This window comes from Podarcis erhardii, assembly GCF_964252035.2.
Source record: "Podarcis erhardii genome assembly, chromosome: 11".
Classification (NCBI taxonomy): Eukaryota; Metazoa; Chordata; class Lepidosauria; order Squamata; family Lacertidae; genus Podarcis; species Podarcis erhardii.
The window spans coordinates 2,072,404-2,091,092 of record NC_138501.1 but is presented as its reverse complement, the minus strand read 5'-3'; the positions used below and the strand labels follow the sequence as shown (position 1 = coordinate 2,091,092).

The window sequence follows — 18,689 nt, the reverse complement described above, 5'->3', positions numbered from 1 at the left end:
GCCTGCAGAGGGTCTTGCCAGGCAAGCACAAAGGGGCGACCAGGAGCAACCACCCTGCAGGCGAAATTCATATGACCCAATAGGGACTGAATCTGTCTCAAGATAACCTTCTCCAGTGGCAAAAACTCCAAAATAATGTCACATAGGGCCATCAATTTACCCTCAGGCAGTGAGGAAGTCTGTGCCACAGTATCCAGCTGAATCCCAAGGTAAGACAGCCTTGTATCTGAAGAAGTGTGCATGCACACAAAAGCTCATACCAATAAACTTAGTTGATCTCTAAGGTGCTACTGGAGGGATTTTTTATTATTATTATTTTGTTTGTGATAATTACCCTTCTGCATTGTAGAGTTGAACTGGTTGTCTCCAGCTCTGAAGCTGACTGTTTACTTTAGTGAAACAGAGAGCCCAATAACCATTTTAGCTGGTTTGTGGCACTTAGATTCCCAGGTTCCATTGTCTACTTCAGTGGTGTCCAAAGAGGGCCAGATTTGATGAAGTGAAGAGTTAAGGCTTTTTAGGATTTTTAGGATTAAACCGGATTAGGCCTTCGTAACGGACTTTGGACATGCCTGCAGGGGCATAGTAAGGGGGGTGGAGGTGCCACTCTGGGAGGGGTGACAAGATGGACCCTGCCTCTCCCAGCTGTAGAGTGGCCAAGGGCGCACACAGTCCGTATGGGCGCTGCGCAAGTGGCAACTCATATAGCTGCCACGCGCGAGCGGCATCCCGTACGGATTGCGCACATGCGGGATGCCGCATTCGCAGTCCATATGGTCTACGCTGCCCCAGGTGCTGGAGAGGGTTCTTCCAACACTGCATGCCTGGTCTATTTAGAAGCCTTTAGCTGCTTAGAAACATACATTTTTAATAGGTTCAGGATGTAGTTCCAGACAACAGGTCAGTCCTTGGTAAATACTTTGTGATTAGTTCAAAAATTCCAGTGATCATAAATAAACGGTATCCATGATATAGTCAACCCACTTATATTTTTGATAAAATAAATTCAAACACTTTGAATCAATGCCAATTTATTCTTATTCTCCTTGGATGAGAGATAGGATATTAATGTAATAATAAATAAACAGTACACACAGACGCTGCTGGCTCATAAGCAAGAGGAACTTGCTCAGTAGGAATGCCTCAGTACTTTTACACATCCTTAATTATCTGCCCAAAACTAGAGTGTAATAAAAATTAAGAGGAAAATCAGAGAAAAGAAAATAATGTCAGAACAACAACAACAAAAATGCATACATACAAAAGTTATTGAGAATTCCAGCTCTTAGCTAGAGGAATTAAATGGTGGTAGGAGCAGGGAATCTGCAGCAATCTGAAATTCAATGGTCAAACCTTGTACCATTTTACTTCTGTCCTTATTTCATTTAAAAAATAAAAACAAAGCACACATCCAAAAGTAGGCTTTTAAAAATGATAAAATGTATGCTCAAGACACCAGATGCCCCATGCTCCTTGTGCTGTGGAATGTCAGCAAAGCCATCTCATTATTCCTGTTTTGCTGTCTCTGCACAGAGAATCCATCCGCAGACCAACATTTTCCATCCATCATGACATTAAAAAGGCTGCAGCATTTAAACACAAATGAGCAAAAACCCAAGGTATTTAGTATAGTGGACCTGCAAAACAGCAAATATGAACAAATGTTAATGTATGCAACTAAAAATAATGACAGATAAACACAACAGAGGCAGGAGAGGAGAGAGATGCGAGTATGAAGAGAGGTGCTTGGGGTGACTGTCTTCTGATTATGGAATTCCCTCATGGTACATTTCAGAAATATTTCAAGACTTTGCCTGTGAATGCAAACTGTGTCCTTGGTTTTATCTGAGCGCAACCCCTGCTGGTGAGCTCATGAAGGCAAAATCTGGCCAGGAGGCCAGGTAGAAAGAGGTAGATTGCGCTGCATAGGATCTAAAATTGTTTTCATCACATTGCTTGGGTAGTTTAATTCACTTATCCTTGTGGAAACAGTCTTTACTTCTGAGTTAACAAAAACGGGAGTGGTCTGGTATTTTTTTACTATTGTTATTATTCATTCCATTTCTTTACTGCTTTATATTTTTAAGAAAATATCTCAAAGCAGTTTACAACACACTAAAACAGCAAATAAAACCATGTAGACTAAAATATGACTGAATAAAGTCAAATATACATTCAAAGCAACATTAACAGGAAAATAAAATGTTATATTAAAGATTTCAAAATAAACCATTGCAAAGGAGGTCAGCTACAGAATGCACATTTAATGCAGCAAAGTTAACAAGAGAAGACAATATCTGCATAGAGCATACCTGCTGCAGTTGCTGCCAGTCCTGCCAACGGTGGCTTGTTTCACCTGTTCCTGGTACAAGGAAATGACCTCTGAACATTTGTTCTGATCAACCCCACTTTAAAATGTCCACATTGCAGGTTTAGCCTCAGGAGCTGCTACGGAGTAATGAAAGAGGAGGTTGGAATTGGAAGTGAACTCTTGGTAGCCGTAGCACTTGTGGCATAACTGTCAACTTACAGATTTGAAAATAAGGGACCAGCAGCCTCGAAAATAAGGGATTTTCCAAGCACAGGTATGTTCAACTTCTGGTCCCCTCCGAGCCAAAGGCAGAAAGCCCAGCCAGCAGCCAAATGCTGTGTCCCACACTGATTTAATATGAGATGCAGTTTGTCCCGTACACAGTGCCAAACACATAGTGCCAAACCCAGAAGTGACCCACAAACATCAAAAAGGACATCACTAAAAGGGTGGGGCAGGAGCAAAACAGGGCGTTTCCATTTCACGTGATTTCATGCAAGTGCACAATGACCTAGAACGCAACCCCCACACAAATTGAGGGTTCCCTGTATTTTGCCTCCCTTCCCTCTTGCTCTCCCTCCCCCTGGCCCTCTCAGGTATTTCTGCCCTGCTCTTCTTCCACCTCAGTTGTCCCAGCCACAGCACCATTGGCGGGCAGGGCGTGGGAGAGGGAGCGGGAGAGCGGGTGGCATGTCGCGGGGTGGATCAGCCACAGCCGCAGCCGCAGCAGCCCAGCAAAGAGTTGAAGCGGCTGCTGGAGGTGAAGTGTGCAAGGTAGAAGGAAACGTTCTTGTGACAGGAGGTTTCTTGGCTGTGCAAGGACTCATTGCTAGTACAGTGAAAAGCATCACCAACTTGTGCTTGTGTTGGGCTTGAAAATTAACATAAAAACAAATCCTGTATTCCAGTCATGTTTAACACTTCTAGAAAGAAGCTGGTGTTCTTTTGTTTCTTGAAATTTACAAATCCCTGAATCATAGAATTGTAGAGTTGGAAGGGACCCTGAGGGTCATCTAATAAAGCGTTTCTCAACCTTTTTCCAACCCCAGCTCCCTTTCCACCTTGTTTCCTTCCTGTGACCCCCTGTCCTACCTGTAGAAAGGTAGCAATTTCAATGTTTTGTTTGTAAACAGAACATGCTTTAATTTTAATTTTTATAATTTACACAAAACACAATTACATTAAAAAATATTCTTTAAGTATTTCTCTATCAATGTGAACCTTGTGCTTGATGACCAGAAACAAGCTTTTTATATCCGGTTCTACTGCTGTGAGGAATAACCAAAGATCATCTCTGTCCAGCATGCTAAGGTGATTCAGGGTTAGGCTGAGACCTGAATCTACCAAAGACAAAGTAAGAAATGCCATGAAAAACAGTTTTGCTTGATCATTTCTCACTTCCCTCTGTGGTCCTCTGGTCTCGTGCCATGGCCCCCCATTTACACAATTTTCACCTGAGGGCCCCCAGGGGACCATATGGCCCCCGGTTGAGAAATGCCAATCTAGTCCAACCCCATCCAATGCAGGAGTCTCAAGTAAAGCATCCCTGGCAGATGAGGGCAGGTGTTTGTGTGAAAGAAAGAAGATATTGAGTTTACCAGGTGCTCTTCTGACTGCTTATCTTCTTTTTCTGACAGTGGATGAGTGTTACAAAATCTCGCATGGTGCCAGCCAGTAAGAGTTTGTCTAAATGTTTGGAAATAGCTTCTAGAAATGCATCTCTTTCTGCCATCCAGGTGAGATGAGTAAAAGAGATTAACCTCTTTTAAAGCTCTCCTGGCAAGAGGCCCAGGCCATTAGCAATTGTGGGGAGGGGAGGCAGAGGCTGAGGTAATCATATCCTAGTTTAACACAGGCTTCCTCACCCTCGGCCCTCCCAATGTTTTTGGCCTACAACTCCCATGATCCCTAGCTAGCAGGACCAGTGGTCAGGGATGATGGGAATTGTAGTCTCAAAATATCTGGAGGGCTGAGACTGAGGAAGCCTGGTTTAACACAGCTAAAAGAAATCTGATGTACTTGTGTATCTTTAAATTTACAAATGAGGCAGAATGACAGATATATTTACAGTGATGCTATGAATTCATCGGGTACTCTTGCAACTCAGCTTGCTTGGAACATGGGGTCCTGTAATAGTGTCCCACTTGTGGTCTCTTCAGCCCAAAATTGAAACTACCTTCTGAGGTGCACAATATTTTTAGGGATGTTTCAAAGCAGTAGCTTCCCATTTTCCTAGAGCAATGGTTTCCAAAGCTCCCCCTCTCCCTGGCATGGACCACTTGAAAATTGCTGGGAGTTTTGGGAGTTGTAGGCCAAAAACATCTGGAGGGCCAAGGTTGACGAAGACTGATCTGGCACAATGAAAAACCACAGCTGAGTGCAGATACAGTGACAGACATATTAGAACAGGCTTCCTCAAACTTGGCCCTCGAGATGTTTTTTAGCCTACAACTCCCATGATTCCTAGCTAGCAGGACCAGCGGTCAGGGATGATGGGAACTGTAGTCTCAAAACATCAGGAGGTCTGAGGTTGAGGAAGCCTATATTAGAAAATGTACAGATCTCTTTATTCTGGCCTTTGACACCTGAGATGTATGTTTTCAGGGTCAACCATATTCCTGCAATTGTAATCTGTTCCAAGTGTTTTTAATTTTGAATTTCTGCAACTCAACCTGGGACCTGCTAGTGAAGGATGGGTAATAATAATTTAAGAAAACAGAAAAGGGGTTCTGGTTGTACTGATCCTCACCTTCCAGGCAGACCCCCAGGCTCTAAGAATGATGGAGCAGCTGCTGCACCCACTACTCTTGCTAGACCACCTGCATGAAGCTTGCAAACCACGGGTGGTCCATGGATCAGCTTGGGAACACCTGTCCTGAGTACTGCACAGCATGATTTGGCAGAGGGCTGTAAGGATAAATGTGACTCTACTTTTAAGGGCACCTCCCACATTTAGCTGAGGCTAGGCCCAACCAAGCGGGCAGGGCAAGAAGCCAGAGTGAAGTAGCACCTAAAGGATATTAGACCTGTTTGTACTTAGTTCTTTAACAAATCCTCATTAAAAGAGGACATTACAGGGACATTGACTGTTCCGCCTCTGGCAGAAAAATGTCCTGGACTGGGCTTGGGCTTATCTGCTTGTGCAGACAGATGGGAGTTTTGTCCCAAGCTCTGCTGTCCTCCTTTGCACCTTCCAAAATGCTGTTCTGGAGAATCCCCCAGCCCTCTGAAAACCAGTTTGCAGAAGCAGCAGACAAGGAATTCAGAAACACCTTGCCCCTGTGTAAGCAGAAAAACCTTCCCTTTATGCAGACCTACCTTAGGATCCAAGCCTCCAGAACTCTAAAAGCTTCTGCTGCACCTATTCAGTCCAAACATTTCACTGATAAGTACGGTTCTGTTTTTGCCCAGTCACCACAGCTGACCTCGGGGAAGCAGCTTCTCTCTTATCCCTCCTGTAGTATAAGAGAGCCCCTTCTGTGCAGCTGAGTGAAAGCGGCAATTGCCTTATCCCTGTTTACATCTTAGCAGCACAAGCTTACTCATTCACAGCAGAAAGTTCAAGGCCCACACGCCTGGACTTGTAGTCCGAGGCACTAAAAGGACGCTCACCCAAAAACCCCTCTAGCGTGCAGATATTGACACTGATCAAACTCACTGCTAATGAAAAAAAGGATCCCAGCAAAACAAGAATATGTGCAACTTGATGTGCTGTGTGAACTTTATGTAGGGTAAAGGTCACAGCTGTTCAGCAAGCACAAAAGGGGGAACAAATGGCTCAAAGCCCCAACTGGGCTCCCTGTTGTGTACAGATCCATTTTGTTTTTCATTCATTTTATATTACAGTACTGTCTATTTAAACATTCACATTTTATTTGTCTAACGAATATCGGCAGGCCACTTAACAGGAGTGTACAGTGAAGAGAAAATATTTATAATTACAATGTGTTGAGGTAGTAATAGAGGGACTTTTATTTATGCTGAAAGAAATACAGTAATTTGGAATTGGTTATCAAAGCAAATATTAGGCAAGATCAAGAAATGCTCAGCTGTCAACAGCAGCATTAGAGCGTCCCTGGGCTGAAGCCGTTTTCAAACAACACTTTCAACAGACATTCGGCCTGTGGAGGAGGTCCTAGGCTAAGCCCTGCTATGGCACAATTATGATTCCCGTGGCCACAGCCAGACCACCTCAGTAAATAAGACACCACTAAAACTGCATTTCTGACCAATCACAAGAACTGGAACAATAAGAGGGCCTTGGATAATTTACAAGCGTGTATTAAATCCAAAATGAAATTTCTGATCCCACTAAATTAGCAAGAGTAGCCGTGCTCAAGGAAAAGTCTCTAAGCACTATGCATGCCCTTTAATATGTACTGTATATATCTTTTAAATATTTGATGGGAGCTGATCTCCTTATTATGGGTATCCTGGCAGTCTTGTTTTTTCTCCCAGGATTAGGCTGGCATGTAAATAAATGTGTGGCGAGCAATGAGGTGGGAGGGCCCAGGGGACCGGAAAGGGGAGTTTGCATAAGCGGCCAGTTGTGCAGATTCCCGGGGCAGCACGCAGTTTGCCCACAAGTAAGCAAGTGTGTCTGGGTGAATGCGCAGGAATGCCTGGGGAATGTCCCGAGGGACACGCAGGACACGCCACGCTCAGCAGGGTCTTCTCGGAGGCGCCTCCGGGTCCCGCGGCTCCCGCCCTGCGGCGCCACGTGCTGCTTCGGGGTTCTCTGGTTCTCCTCGCGAAGGGGGAGGGAGATTTCGCGGGAATTCGCAGCTGTTTTCGGCTGCTGCCTTCCATCCCTTCCTTGGCGCTGCGGTTCGGGCACCGCCCGGGGCCTACTTCCGAGGAGACGGGGCTGGGGCTGCGCCAGTCGGAGCGGACGAGGGAATCCCTCTTGGGGCGGCGGCGCCTCGCAGCGCAGCGATCCCGGCCTGGGGAGGGGGGGGGCGGGGCGGCGGGGCCGTGTCGCGCCTCGTCCTCGAGCCCGTCAGCTGCCGCGCACGCGCGCCCCCGCCCGCCTCCCTCCCTCCCTCCCTCCCTCGAAGCGCCTGGGCCGCCGACGCGCGCGCGCGCCCTCCTCCCTCCCTCCCTCCCTGCCTGGCTCGCTCGCTCGGCGGCGGCGGCGGTTTGTGCGCGCGAGGCGCTCTCTCGGCTCCTCCGGCCCCGAGGCTGGTGGCGGCGGCGGCGGGGCAGAGGCAGAGGCAGCACCGCCAGAAGCAGCAGCAGCTGCTCCCCCCGCCTTCCCCCCCGCCCGGCAGCGGCTCCTCCTCCTCCTCCGCCTCCTCCTCCTCCGGCTGCTGCTGCTGCTGCTGCTGCTGCTTCAGGAACAAAGGGAGGAAGCGGCGGCGGCGGCGGCGGCGGCGCTGTCTTCCCGCCCGAGCCCGGGATAGCGGCGGCCTCCCTCCTCGGCCTCCCTCCTCGGCCGGCCTCCTCCTGCTGGTGTCCGCTTCTTCTTTGTCCTCTGGCTCGGAGCCTGGCCGGGAGCCTCGAGGCCGGTGAGTCGCCCCTTCCTTCCTTCCTTCCTTCCCCTCTCGGGGGGGGGGGCTGGCTGCGGACCCAGCGGCGCCCTTTCTGCCCCCCCCCGACTCGGGGGGGGGTCTGTGTCTCCGCGTCTCCCCCGCGCCAAGGAGGCGGCGGCGGCGGGCCAAGGGCGGCGAAGGGGCAGCCGGGCTTCGGCTGGGGGGGGGGGAGGGGGGAGAAAGAGCTTTCCCCGGAAAGGGGCCTCCTTCGGCGGGGCGAGGGGGGGCTGGCAGGAGACCCTCCGAGGGAGGGGGGCTGGCGGGGGGGGCGCGGGGACCCGGGCGGCTCCTCTCCCGCCCCCGCCCCCGCCCCCCCCGGAGAGAGGCGGCTTCCTGGGCCCCGTGGGCCGCCTGGCGCGGAGGCCGCGAGCGGCTCTTCTCCTCGGCCGGGCCGGGCCGTGACTCAGGGATTCTCCGCCAGGCCTCTCCCCCCCCCCCGGCGCTTCCTCCCTCCTCCTTCGCGGCTCCCTTCCCTTTGTTTGCCCCCCCCCTCCCCCCCCCTCGCCCGCTTTCTCGGGCCTCCAGGCCCCCCCCCCCCGGCCTAGTTTTCCTCCGCTGTTTGATTGTGTGCCTTTACCGCTCCGTTTCCCCCGAGGAGGTTTCCTTTTTTGCCCCCTTCCTAATTAAATTGCATTGAGAAGAAGGAAACATGGATAAACACAGTCGTGGTTTGTAAGCTTTGCTTTAACGAAACCTATTCGTATGGTGAAGCCCTGGGGCCTTGATGGTAGACGGGGCATGTTCCCCATGTTAGGCGCAGGAATGCCACACAGCCGTGGCTTTGGAGCAGCACTGGAACTAATATGGACGGAGCAGTTCTATGAAGGCAGCTATGCAGTCGAGCAAGCACAGCTTTCTGGAGCTGGAGAGCGGTAGCCCAAAGAAGCATATTTTAGGAGGAACCATCTGGTGCATACAGTTGGTAGTGTGTGCTCTGGAGTGACACAGTTGCAGTCATCTGGGCCATTTAACTGTTCTTACTACTCTTGCTCAGGGCTAAAATCCCTGATAAATTCTCTATACAGTTCTCAGCCTGACATGTTTGAGTGTCCTTTGTTAAGCTGCTTTTATAGTTTCCTGTTGGTCCATTTTTGCTGCTTCAGTTCTGTGGGCTGTACAGGAGCTGGGCAGCCTTTGGAGATATAAATAGAAGCTGATTTCAGAGGCCCCTGTTGACGAGCTTTTGCCTGAGCCTCTAGCTCAGCCTGTCACATTGCAGCCTTGTGACAAGCGGAAGCTAATGCACTCACCATGTGACTTGGGCTTCTGAGAAATATTAAAGCAAGCAGACGACGTGCAAGTGATACTACTCAAACCCAGTATTCCAGCAAAAAAGCTGAAGGTCTAAACAACGGTAGCTAGCTTAAAATTATTAAATTCATACCCGATAACAAACATTGTTTTTCTGTAAAGATTTGTTTGACTTTCCATGCTAGTCATTTGCAGGTGCAAGCTTCTTTGATACCGATGATGTCATTCTAGGGCTTTTTAATTGGATGGTGCAAAATTTACATGAAACTAGAAAAATGAAAATGGCACAGCTTTGTTTTTACAGATAAGTTTTACATAACTTACGGTGTCAATTTTACATTTGTTTTGGAAAAACAGGTCAAATTTGTGACCACATATTCTCCCAAACAAATGTTTCTTTATAAATTACAAGCTGATTTTAGTGAGTTAGGGGGGACTATATGGTGAAGGTGTGCCTGAAGTCTGCCTTGTGATATTTATTCAGCAAATATTATCTACTGTTTTGTGAAACGGGCCCTCTTTTTCTGTCCCCCTTGAGCATATCTTCTAAAATGCTATATTATAACAATTGTGGAAAAGTGACCCACTCGTATGTATGGTACAGGACTCTTGTCTTCAGGCCTTTTAGAACAAGAATAAACTCTGAAGCCATTCTCAGTTGATTTTCTTAAAGATGCTTGTGCAGAAAAAACATGATTATTCAGAATATGTAAATTCAAGCTTTGGAAGTTTCATACTGTTTAAAATGTATACATGCAAATATGCTCTGTGAAGATTTTTCATTTTTATTCATTTCACAGTTTTATATGCTGCCTTTCCATTGTTGAGGTCTTCGAATGCTTTTCTTTCTAGTAGACCATTATTACACGTTACAATCCAATTAATGTAGTGCTGTGGGAACAGAGGTTATGGATCCTATATTTTTATATCAGTCTTGCATAGCTTATATGGTAATGAAGTTGAAGTGTTTATGTTGCTAAAACATGACCCGTGTCATGCACAGATGAGGCGGCCTTTTCAAGCAGGAAATTTTGTTCAAGTTTATTTTGATAGTCACGGTATTTTGCTGAGTTGCTGTAAAATGAGTGGCTTGTTTTAATGGATATATTAAGCAGGACATCTTCCAAAAAGCCTGCTTCAAGTGAAACTCTTCAGCTTAATAGCTTTTGTCTTATTAAAATAGTAGGTGATTTTGTATAAAATAATTTAAACACATGGTGTTCTCAGTTAGCATGGGGTTGGTTTGGTTACAGGCCCAAGTTCTCAGGTCCTGTTGAGCTAGTCTACCAAGAATAGTGCTCCATCCTTATCTCCATGATTTGTTTTTAATATACAAAGCGGTGTGTCTCTTGAGCCTAAAAGTACTCCCCATGCTGTGAGATCTATTGATAGGCAATAACCAGAACAGGCATGAATGGAGAAGCATAAGACTGTTCTGCTTTATTGAATAGACTTGAAGATTTAAAATCACTATGAAAGGTTCAGGACACATTTGTGTCCCTTTCAGTGACAAATCACAGTCCAGGGTTTTATGATTAGCATATGTTGGTCTGCCTTCTCCACAGGAATAAAGGAAAACAGAACCACAAACTATTTTGATAGTTCGTATATTTTGCTTCTAGTGCTGTTCTTGTTGCATCCCACTCCACAGATGGGGCAGGTAGAGCAAAATGGAGGAATCCTAGAGTGGGAAGGGACCTGAAGAGTCATCTAGTCCAGGCATGGCCAGATTTGGCCCTCCAGCTGTTTTGGGACTACAACTCCCATCATCCCTAACTAACAGGACCAGTGGTCAGGGATGATGGGAATTGTAGTCCCAAAACAGCTGGAGGGCCAAGTCTGGCCACGCCTGATCTAGTCCAATGCTCTGCAGTAGGAGTCACAGTTAAAGACAGATAGAATGTTTCTCTCTATTTCTTCCACACTCCAGTAAAGATTGCTGGATCAGGACCCTTAAGTCTAAATCAAAGGAGCATAATTGCAGTGGGTTGGACTGGATGACCTTTGAGATGATCCTTGTGGATGTGGTCTTTTCAGCACCGAATGACTGTCAATGGAACATACATTTAGATTCACCTCTGCCATATGCTTACTTGAAAGCAGTGCATTGTGGGCAGGTTGCATTGATGCCTGTATGCACTTAACATTGACCCTCAGGCGTCTAAGCTATGAGGCAACATTTTTTCTGTAGTAAAGCAATCCAGGTGAGGATAATTTGGGACTGGAGAATATGAATCCAATCTTCCCTCTCCTTTTTAGGCCCTAGGCTGAAGATAATCAGTAGGCAAGCTACTTACCTCTCTTCACCTTCAACAGTTGAGGTGGCATTCTTGCATATTCCTGCCAGTTTGACTTACAAGATGAAGGAATCACACAGGTGTAGCTCACAATCCTGTCTGCATTTGGGGGGAAGGTGGTGCCTTTTCACAAAGTTCAAGTGGAAACAGGCTTTTGCCTCATACCTCACTTACTCTGTTTGGAGTGGTTTCCTTTAGTCCTGTCCCTTTTCCTGTTATGGTTGCCTGTGCTTATACACAGAGAATGACCACTGTGGAAATATGGCTATGTGATGTTATCTTATGTAATGGCTAGTTCATGTGAATTATGATCTTATAGCAACTTCTAAAGCAGTTTGTGTGTGTGTTTATTTACAGCACAAGATGGCTCAGGAGACCAACCAGACCCCAGGGCCCATGCTGTGTAGCACAGGATGTGGATTTTATGGGAATCCTAGAACTAACGGAATGTGTTCTGTCTGCTATAAAGAACATCTTCAAAGACAGCAAAATAGTGGCCGAATCAGTCCAATGGGTATGTGCTGGAGGAACATAATATAACTGAAATGCTAGCTCTGAATACTGTCACATTTCAGATATAAACATTTAAGTGAACATTTGTACTATTCTAGTAACTTTGAGGCATTTTTGTGTATAAGCCAAATTAACTCATTAAAAAGACTTCCAAGTATTTAACAGCTGTAGTATCTGCATATTACGAAGTTTACATTTCTAATCTATGCTTATATTTCCCCCCTTCATACAGGAACATCAAGTGGTTCCAACAGTCCTACCTCTGACTCTGCATCTGTACAGAGAGCAGATACTAGTTTAAACAACTGTGAAGGTGCTGCTGGCAGCACATCTGACAAATCAAGGTAAGAGCAGTGTAGAGCCTGATAGTGAAATTAAATAATTCTGGGAGAGTGTGTAAGGGACACTCTAAGCCTATTACTATTATAACAGTTTCTGCTACAGCTAGTTTGTAGGGGAAATAACTGCAGAGTTTATTATTTCTGCAGTCAAAAAGGCTCTGAGCTTTACAATGAGGGAATTGATGTAAATGCCTTAGTTTGCTATAAGGTTAGATTACAAGGACACTTAGATATTACAGTCTATACATCAAACTTTATCACCAGTGAGTTCGGTCATAGTTGTCAAAGAAGAGCCCAGGGTTTTTAAGTTTTAGCTTTATAAGATGTTAGTCTTCCTAATAGCACTAACAAATTGCTCTCATTTCACTGAATGCAAGCAGAAATGTGCCTGTTGCCGCCTTGCCTGTAACACAGCAAATGACAGAAATGAGCATTTCAAGAGAGGAGAAAGTAACTCCGAAAACAGAAACAACAGAGCCAGGTATGCCTTTTTTAAAGTCGCTTAAGTGCAGCTAGTTCAGTGGGACCTGGCAGGTGTAGACGTTTGGTAACCAATGAGAAAAACTATGCCATATTCTCTTTAGTATTTGGTTCTTTAGCCTTAAAAGGCAAAATTGCAAAGTAAAAGATTTATCGTCCATAGATCAATTTGTTCACTGCTTGTAAGAGTTCATCCAACAGTTATTATAAGTAGATTAATGTCGCTAGTCCCTTCAGCGAAAATGAATTGAGTAGTGAGAATGTGCTATTCTTTTTTTATTTAAAGAAAACCATACAAAATGGTTGGCGTTTTTTTCATTAAGCATTTTGAATGAATTCTTTAACGTGCTGCAGTTCACCAGTCTTTACAACTTTCAATAGTTACTATAGATCACTGGAGAAATCCAACAATCTTGCAAACAAGGTTGGGGTTTTTTAAGTACCTTTGTTTTTTATATCCCTATTTTATATCTGTTTTGTATACCAACTTCACTGAAATGATTATTTCTGAATATAATATACCTCCATGCATTGTTATTCAGGCTTTTTTTAAAGACATGACATTTTGAAGTAACTTCTGGTACTTGTAAAGTGTTTATGAAATATTTCCTAAATTTCAATAAGTTCACAAGGTTGGAATCCATAGAGCATTTTGCATGAGTGTTTTTGTATTAATTTGCATTCAATATTCCCACTATTGAATGTTCTGGTGCTGAAGTCATAATCAATGGGTATATATTTACATTAATTGTTTGGATGAACTCTTCTTTTAATAGGCTTTTAAAAGTTGTTTTTAGTAATGTATTTTTGCTATATGATTTTGTTTGAATGCTTTGATATTAGGATGGTTTGATTCTTTTGCCAGTATTTCTTGCTGGTGTATAGTATCATAAAATGTAATTCTAAATAAGGTGAATTTGGACATGGGATTCATTTAGAAGTAAGTGAAAAGGCCAGCCCAGCAGGTACAGCCTTAATGATGAACAGCTTTATACATCAGGGGGACCTTTTTATGTATATTCCTGATAAATGTGAAGGTAGACGGCAAGCTGAAAGATATTTAAATAGCACAATTATTTCTATATTTCTTTGAATCAAGTAGCATACATATTAATGTTCTGAAACTAGGTGGGAGTATATAAAATGATAGAATATGCTATGGCCTATGTATGATGTGTGTTGTTCCACCCATCTTCCACAGACGTGTCTTTTAGTAAGCTTAATAAATCTGTAGTGTAAGTAAACAGATAATGCATTAAATGAAAGGGCGTTTTTTAACTGCATAGATTAGGTAAAAAAGAAAGTAGTAGTATGATAGCGTTAGCTCTTCATTTATGATGATAGTGCAGCAACACTGAATACTGTGTGCACAGAAAGATGGAAACATGCCACACTAAGGTGTTGAGCACCCAGAAATACCTTCCTAGTTCTCTGGAGCAGCTATGGGCTGATGCAGATTCTGTTTGAAGGTGATGGTGATTACAGGGGAGAGAATAGGAAAGAGGAATCTCCAAGGTACATCCTTTCAGCCAATGTATGTTTTTTGTGGTGGCAAGAGTAGTAGTTTGCTGAAAGTTTGAGTGAGACCATAAAATATCCATTCCGAAACCTGCATCTTTACTCTTGGGAATCTCCAGCACACAAATCTTCTACAATCCATTACTTGGGAACCAGCCCAGAAGGTTATGGGATCTACTTGGTGCTTCTATCAAGATTGAATTGCTTGAATCCTAAACTAACTTGAGAAATTTAACTTAATGGAATGAAGCTTTACTATCCCCCCCCCCCACACCACCCCTGAAAAAGTCTCTGAAGGGGAGGCATCCTGAATAATATGGAAGGGTACAGCGGACTTCTGGAAAAGATGAGGACTGTGGCAACTTAGAAGCCACTGCCCCACAAAAGGTGGGGAACCACCCAGGGAAGCTTTTCATGGGTCATAGGTTGCTATAGGCAGAAGGGGGGGGGGGATAACTTTGTGTTTTCAGGTTAACATAATAAGAGAACCATTCTAATGATTTCTTTACTACAAAAAGGAGACAGGGAGGATGAAGGAGTAGGTGCTTCCAAAAATTAATTCAGCATCTCTTTCTATAAATAAACTACCAACACTGAGGTGTGTAAAGAAGAGAATTTAAAATGTGGAGATGAAAGCAGTTTAGAATTACAATATACCACGTCTAATCAACTTTGGCCTGTTTTGTTCTTTTCAGTTGTTACTCAACCCAGTCCTACAGTTAGTCAGCCTAGTACATCTCAGAATGAAGAGAAAACACCTGAAATGCCTAAACCAAAGAAGAACAGATGTTTTATGTGCAGAAAGAAGGTTGGCCTTACAGGTATGCTATTAGACACTGCATTATCCACACTTATCCAGTCTTAAATATAGTTACTGCTGAGGACTTGCATACTTTGAAACTTTGTGACACTTTGAAATGGCACAGATGTATGTATGTACGGGAGTTCAGTTTTTTATTCCACATGACGAAACCTAGGTCTTCACCGAACAGGACTTTATGCTGTTTTTGTGCTTTTACAGGGTTTGATTGCCGATGTGGAAATCTGTTTTGTGGACTTCACCGTTACTCTGACAAGCACAACTGCCCATATGATTACAAAGCAGAAGCTGCAGCAAAAATCAGAAAAGAGAATCCAGTTGTTGTGGCCGAAAAAATCCAGAGAATATAAACTAACCTACTCGGTGAAAAGACTGACTTTCTTTGTTTTTATTTTAAAATATCCTAGGAAAACATTAAAGAGCAGATGCATGGCCATTTTCCTTTGATGTTCTCCAGAGTTTTACTTTAGTCTATCTTATTGATTGATATTTTAGGATGTTGTGGGTGTTACAGGCAGAATTGGATAGATACAGCCCTTTAAAATGTGTACATGCCCTCCCCAAAATGAATTGAAAGAGTAAGACCTGCACTTGGAAAACAGACATGCACAAAAGACAGAGTTGTCTAGTTCACATGTGCCAAACAGATGCATAAAATCTGCATGTTTGCAGCAGATTTGCCTTTTGGGAATGTAATTGAGGTATATCATCCTTGGATAGTGCTACGTGCCTGCTTGATTAAATTATACACCAGGAAAAATTGAGTCTACTTTTACCATAGTTAAACTTTGTCCTCTTTAATTTCCACAATTCATTGTTTTGAAACTGAGCTGCAGAGGAGCCACTTTCTAAAGAGAACGGGCGTTCAGGTGCCATAAGCTGCAGTTTAAGGTTACCTACTGAATGAAACCAAGAAATCTGAGTCTGAACAGTGCAATCCTTGGAACTGATGAAAATTGCTCAACTATTAAAACTGGTTCCCAAAGGAAACTTCATTTTCAGAACTTTTTGAACTAGCCTACAACAGAAGATTTGTCTGCTTCTTACTCTTTATGTAGCTGATAAGTTTGTGTAGCACAAAACCACAAGACTGTTTTACAGTTTACAAACAAAATGCTACATTAAAAAAATAACCACAGCAGCTCTGTCAAGTAACATGCATCTGATGAACCTAGTTTGCAAATGTATTCAAGCATTTAATTTGTCATATACATCTTAAGTTGAATGTGTTCTGGGTTCAAAAGAACATTAGCTTTTAATTTTTATAGTTTTCAAATGTAGTGAGATTGCACCATTTTGCATGGAAAAATCATACCCAATATGGCTGCTGTAGACTTTAAGTGGTACCTGGAACCACTCTGAGGGCTGCTTTATTATTTTAATAGTACTTGGGTGTAGGACTATAGTGTTCTTGGGTGTATTGCATGGGCTGCATTATCTACAGCATTGTACAATAACAACTCTAGAAAAGGCAGTATACTTCACTGATGCTTGTCTGGTAATATCACTTCTGTGTTATAATGGAAGGTTTTTGTGATGTATGAAACTTGTGTTTTTTTATATAAACAAGTACAGTTTAGAGTAGTGTAGTGGTAATGCCTGTCTCATCTGTAAATAGTTGTGTATACACAGGGCACTACTTCTGACTTCTATTGCAGTGTTCAGTCTTAGTTTTTCTTCATTAAAAGCATCAGGTTTTGCTTTAAACTTTGTCCTCAGTTGAGTTATTAGATATACAAATGTGTACAGATAGTTCATATTTATGTATTGCACATAATCATGCTACCCGGCATCTATGCTATATTGTATTATGTAAATAATAAAATCATGTACAGAGGGATATAGCTCCTTTTTGTGATGCTTCATTGGGTTATTAAAATATTGATTGAATAATCTGAAATCTCCTACTTGTGAAAAGTTGGTTTCAACTAATCCTTCAATTCTTATTAGTTAATAATTCTGGAGATCAGCTCTTCTGCATGTTTTTCCCCTTGCTGGATTTTATTTTTATGCACACTTCAGCCAATGAAGATGTGTTCAGATGAGCAAAGCATGTAAAATGGAATACAAATATGACTCCTGGACCTTTAAGAGCAACATCATAGTTGAAAAAAGAAGCCTTTAAGAGTCTTAGTTGCTTTGATCTACAAATTTCTCCACTCAGATTCTTTTTGCTGCCACGTTAGCTGCAGTTTTCTGACCTGATTTACTGCAAAAGTTGTGCCTTTTGACCATGTTGAATCACTCGTTTTTTATTTATTACTGTTATGAAATCCAATTACCCTATGTGGTGGTATACCACTTCCATGGAATTAAATGTGAAAACTATATGATGTGTACAGATTTCCCCTCTTTCAAACTTCTTTTTTTTAAAGAGCTTGGAGCAATAAAGAGCACACTCCCTAGTTCACTTTACCAAATTATGTCCACCCTGGTCTAGCTCTGTTTCCTTTTATATATTTTTTGTAGGAAGGTCAAAAGTCTGTGCATAGAGCTCTGTTCTGTAGTGGCTAGTAATGCGTTTATAATTAAGTAGGATGCAAAAAGTTGGAGCTATTCCTTGGAATAACAGGTTTACTTATATGAGCAGATTTTTAAAGTTTAGTTTGCTTTCTCATGGAAGTTGTAGAAGAACATTTCTGTTCCTCGTGTGTGTGTGTGTGTGTGGAAAAAACCCATAGCAGCTCCAAACCTCACAAGGGGTGGGCTATTTAATGACACTATAATCAAAGCTTAGCTATGTATCTGCCTTGCCTGTGACACGGTAGTTTGAGAACTTACACTTTCTTTAACAGAGACCTAAAATTATCTGCAAACAGATGTGCAATAAAACAGTTTTTACAGCTTTTTTACCTCTATTATTAGGCTAAAATGCTGCACATGTATAGAGCTGATGCTTAGCTCTGTAGGTTTTCCTCCTAGTATGAAATCATTTGCTTTGTTTCCTGAGGTAATTCACCCTGTGAATATCTTTGTATAAAATATCTGTCACTTGGGTTCCCTTGGGTGGGTAGAGAGCAAGTGCTGGTGCACTACAAAGTATCCACTGTGAAGGAAAGATGTGCCCCCCGTCCCATGTCTACTAGTTTGTAGTAGACTATAAACAAAGGTGTTCTCCCTGTGTCCAGAGGAGTCTTAGGCGACCTTGGACTTAGTTGACATCCTGCCTGACGTTGAAGCAAGGCTGACCCAGGGTCTGCTGGTGGTTGCTGCATGTTTGGTTCCCATAAGCTGCAGGAAAGGCTCTTGTGCGCAGGCTGCAGAGATGTGCACAGGGCTTTTCTTCTCAAATGCTTTCCCAAGTTGGCACACAATGTATATTTCAGCCGGGACATAGTTGTTGTCTAAAAATAAGGCAACTTGCCTGAAATCGGCATCTTACTTTCTGTCTGTATCTTCCACAACAGTGAGATTGTGATTTATGCTTTTTATTGTTACGCTACAGAGCATTCTGCATTTCAATTTTCATTTAGAAGAAAAGATTGAAGTTCCTTTTAAGTTGCCTTATTGTATAAGGCAACTTATACAATATACATGAAGGTGTGCAGATTACCTTTCAAAAAGTAACTGAATCTGAATTCCAAATCTCACTTTGGTCATATGGTACTGTGATCAAGGACAAAATGT

The 18,689-nt window shown here is 43.4% G+C and overlaps 1 protein-coding gene and 1 long non-coding RNA gene across 3 annotated transcripts; one reads left to right on the top strand and one right to left on the bottom strand.

Annotated features, from left to right (window-relative positions):
- Positions 1 to 282: 282 nt before the first annotated feature.
- Positions 283 to 7,009, bottom strand: LOC309352591. The gene is made up of 3 exons (XR_014161389.1): positions 5,630 to 7,009; positions 2,313 to 2,448; positions 283 to 1,637 (listed from the first exon to the last, which is right to left on the bottom strand). It is a non-coding gene; the product is annotated as an uncharacterized lncRNA (long non-coding RNA).
- A 720-nt stretch (positions 7,010 to 7,729) lies between these two features.
- On the top strand, positions 7,730 to 16,902 carry ZFAND5 (zinc finger AN1-type containing 5). Of its 2 annotated transcripts, none has more exons than XM_081880848.1 (6): positions 7,730 to 7,818; positions 11,748 to 11,904; positions 12,136 to 12,247; positions 12,625 to 12,725; positions 14,938 to 15,063; positions 15,264 to 16,902. In XM_081880848.1, exons 2-6 carry the CDS (start codon positions 11,754 to 11,756, stop codon positions 15,410 to 15,412), a joined length of 639 nt encoding a protein of 212 aa, XP_081736974.1. In that variant the 5' UTR covers positions 7,730 to 7,818; positions 11,748 to 11,753; the 3' UTR covers positions 15,413 to 16,902. The 2 variants fall into 2 exon arrangements, with proteins under 2 accessions (XP_081736974.1, XP_081736973.1); XM_081880847.1 differs by having other exon boundaries at positions 12,622 to 12,725.
- Positions 16,903 to 18,689: the final 1,787 nt, after the last annotated feature.

Excerpts from the sequence above, each read along its gene's own strand:
- ZFAND5 (XM_081880847.1), top strand. The coding sequence starts at position 11,754 with ATGGCTCAGGAGACCAACCAGACCCCAGGGCCCATGCTGTGTAGCACA. Across the intron at positions 11,905-12,135 it reads TGGCCGAATCAGTCCAATGG|GAACATCAAGTGGTTCCAAC; the intron begins GTATGTGCTGGA and ends CCCTTCATACAG. Across the intron at positions 12,248-12,621 it reads AGCACATCTGACAAATCAAG|CAGAAATGTGCCTGTTGCCG; the intron begins GTAAGAGCAGTG and ends ACTGAATGCAAG.